Source organism: Atta colombica, unplaced genomic scaffold, assembly GCF_001594045.1.
Source record: "Atta colombica isolate Treedump-2 unplaced genomic scaffold, Acol1.0 scaffold228, whole genome shotgun sequence".
Taxonomy (NCBI): domain Eukaryota; kingdom Metazoa; phylum Arthropoda; class Insecta; order Hymenoptera; family Formicidae; genus Atta; species Atta colombica.
This window is the reverse complement of record NW_017259325.1, coordinates 1,038,366-1,041,966: the sequence shown is the minus strand read 5'-3', so window position 1 is coordinate 1,041,966 and position 3,601 is coordinate 1,038,366. Positions and strand designations below refer to the sequence as shown.

The 3,601-nt window shown below is 25.7% G+C and overlaps 1 protein-coding gene across 1 annotated transcript; it reads left to right on the top strand.

Moving 5' to 3' along the window:
- The first annotated feature begins 105 nt into the window (after nucleotides 1–105).
- On the top strand, nucleotides 106–575 carry LOC108688220 (general odorant-binding protein 57c-like). Its single transcript, XM_018194383.1, has 2 exons — nucleotides 106–307; nucleotides 493–575. Exons 1-2 carry the CDS (start codon nucleotides 157–159, stop codon nucleotides 573–575), a joined length of 234 nt encoding a protein of 77 aa, XP_018049872.1. The 5' UTR covers nucleotides 106–156.
- Nucleotides 576–3,601: the final 3,026 nt, after the last annotated feature.

Sequence of the window (3,601 nt, the reverse complement as noted above, 5' to 3'; positions counted from 1 at the left end):
ATAATAATATTTATTATTACTTTCTCATTGAAATATTTTATATTACTTTTACATTGAAGAAGGCACATTTATTTTTCTTAATTGGTTCTTCTTGATGGCTTCTTTGATCTAGCATCTTTAAAGCAACTACAGGCCGGTAACACTGAACAACATGATATGAAATTAAAATGTTATTTAAAATGCTTTATGGTAAAAAGCGGTATTATTAATGAGAATAGCAATCTAGATGTTGAGAAAGTCTTACGTTATCTTCCGTACAGTATACAAGAGTCATCGAGAAAAATTCTTCATCAATGCAAATCAATTCGTAAGTCTTCTTCTTTATTTAGCTACTTTGTTGTATAACAAGGTCAATCTGTATTGCAATTTTTTAAATGTATAATATAACTTATATTTTATATTTTCTTATCTTTTTATACAAAGTGTAACGACACAATAGGTATCATTAAAAATTTGAAAAATGAAAATTGATATTAATAAATTAATTTTTAGAATCGGAGAATACTTGTGATAAAGCTTTTCAAATAGCTATATGTTATTTTAAAGAACAACCTGACGTATGTATTATAATGTAAATTTATTATTATCATGAGATACTCACCAGAGAATTCTATTTGCAGGTTTTAAAAAGCGTATCATTTATTTAAAGATAAATGCTTTGAGTTTAGATGTATATAAAATATTGCATTATGAAAGATATAATGGATAGCAGCATAAAGTAGTTATAAAAACACGCTGTTTTATTAAATTACATTACTTTATTTGAAATATACATTTTATATAAGATAACTATATTTTACTATAATTTGTCATCTTTTAAAAGAAAATGTATAAAAATGATTTAAAATATACTATACTATATAATAATATATATTTGTATATGTAAATGTTTATGTATTTAATTTGACTTTGTGTTTTATAAGCAATATTAAAAAAATCTTTATTTTAGATCACATATGTGAGAAACACAATCGATACTAGAAATTTAAAATCCCTATTATGATCGAAGCTGGATCTTTATTGCTTTAAATAATTCAATCTCGAATTACTAATATATGCTATATATGTACCTGCATATATACCATATTGTAGTTTTTTCGAACTGCACCCCGAATTGTTTCTCCGGACTATAAACGTAATTAAAATTACTCTAATAATCGTGAATTAAATTGACAAGCAATTTTAATAATTTGATACTACCATCAAGCATTATATTATAAATGATGTTAATATATTAAAACTGTTAATAAATTTATTGTAAAAAATATTCCTTCGGCCAGAATTTGAACTTGGATCTTTTGTATTCCGTACAAGCATCCTAAACCATTAGACCATTAGATCGAGATCTTAATAATATAACAATATTCTTCGCAATAATCGGTGCAATAAGGAAATAACGTCTTTCTTTCAGACGACGATAATACAAACAATATTAAAAATCTTTATTTTAGATCGCATATGTGAGAAACACAGTTTAACATATTAACATCTTTATAATATGATGTTTGATAGCCAAATTATTAAAATTGTTTGTTAATTTAATTCATGATTACTAGATTAGTTTTAATTACGTTTATTGTCCGGAAAAACAATTCGGCGCGCAGTTCGAAAAGACAATATATATGCAAGTACATATATAGTAATAATTCATATATATTAGTAATTCAAGATTGAATTATTTAAAGCAATAAAGATCCAGCTTCGATCGAAAGTAGACATTTTAAATTTCTAGTATTGATTGTGTTTTATAGTCTTCCTAAAATATCATTTTGATATACATAATTTTTATGTAAAGATTACTTATACTTTATTTTCCATTATTATATCATTATTATTTCAAAAAAATTAAGACCGTGACATATACAAATGTATCAACTATGTATTAATAATATATTAAAAAATTATTTCTACATTATAAACGTGACACATTTTGTATTTATAAAACATTTTTAAAAAAAGATGTCAATAAAGAAAAAGATGAACGAGACCATGGTAACGCGTAATATTTGTTTGTAAGTCACGTCATATATAAATTTTTAAAGTTACACATTTTGCCAAAATCTCAGGATTTTTTTTTTAGGATAAAAGATTAAAGTTCATATGTCGTAAGATCGTAAAAATTCATCATGTGTGATCATTGTGCGTAAGTAATCTTTTTATTACGTCACATAATGTAGTTTTTCTCTTATAACACTATAACCTTTTTGTTTCTTGAAGTCATATTATGGATACATACGTATGTATATAAAAAGCTATATATATAAGGATATATATGTACACATGTATATATGTGAAAAATGTTGGTGTTATTTTTTATAGCAAAGTTACTAGTCGAAAAGGATATACTGGACAAGTAACCTGTCGATGCAAGTAAGTTTTCATATATATTTATTTATAAATTCATAAATACATTTGCGTGTATATAGATTATGTATGTGTCATGTATCATACATTATGTTTGAGCAGTGACGCGAAAAAGAATGATGTGGTCAGTAAAGAAAAAGACTTCGCTGGATGTTGCAGCAAAAAGTAAAAATTATAATAATAAAAATAAGGAAAGAAAGAATAAAAATAAAAATTAATTAATTAAAAAATAAGAAAAATTATTTTTAAACCTATATGGTCGCCTGATTCCATAATAATGATTGTACAAGCAGTGCAACATTCCCAGAAATTTTTGATAATTCGATAATTATTATAACTCGACTGAATATATACATAGAAAAAAAAAGGGAGGATGTTGTGGTGCCAAATGTTGCTCGGGCACGAAAGAAGAACATGGCGGATGTTGTAGCGATGCCACGGATGAAAAGAGCTGCTGCCCAGTAGGAAAGTAATCTGCCAACGCAATGGTCCTGCTTGACGACAAGGTTAAAAAGGCGGCCATATGGGCTATTTTAAATGAATTCATAAATTCATCTTTTTTATATTCATATGCATAATTTAATTTATTATTGTAAATTCTCCAAATAAAAAATACTTATTAAATGTTTATTTTAATATTTTTTATTATATTTTTATATAGTAATTATTGTTATTACTACATTTTTTATAATTCAGATCGATATTTAAAATGTTATTACTATGCTTTTTCTTAGAGCGAGAGAAGCAGCTGGAGGTTGCTGTATGTCTGGTTGTTGCAAAAATGGAAAGAACGAGAGAGATTCGGCAGGCGCGGATTCCACGCAGATGAAAAATACTGCAGAAAGATGCTGTGCCGAAAATAGAAAATAACTTTAGAAGAGACACTTGTGTTATAAATTATATAATCTAAAAGTTTTAATTATTTTCTGCCCACATCACTATACAACATCTTTATACATTGCGCGCAATCTAAAATATATTATTTGGATAATAAAACTTAAATCCCTGTAAAATCAATTTGTTATTTATAAATTCAAAATACGCTACAAATCTATAAAGCTTATTATTTCTATTTTAATTATTATTATGCAAAATACAAGCCGCTGTTTGTATATTGATTTATATGTTGTAAATATTCTTTGTGCTCTTTAATCAATTGTCAGTATAATCGGGGTTAATATTAAAACTCCATCGTAATAATTTGCAAGTATATTCCTTTATTATGGATCCTATCCTA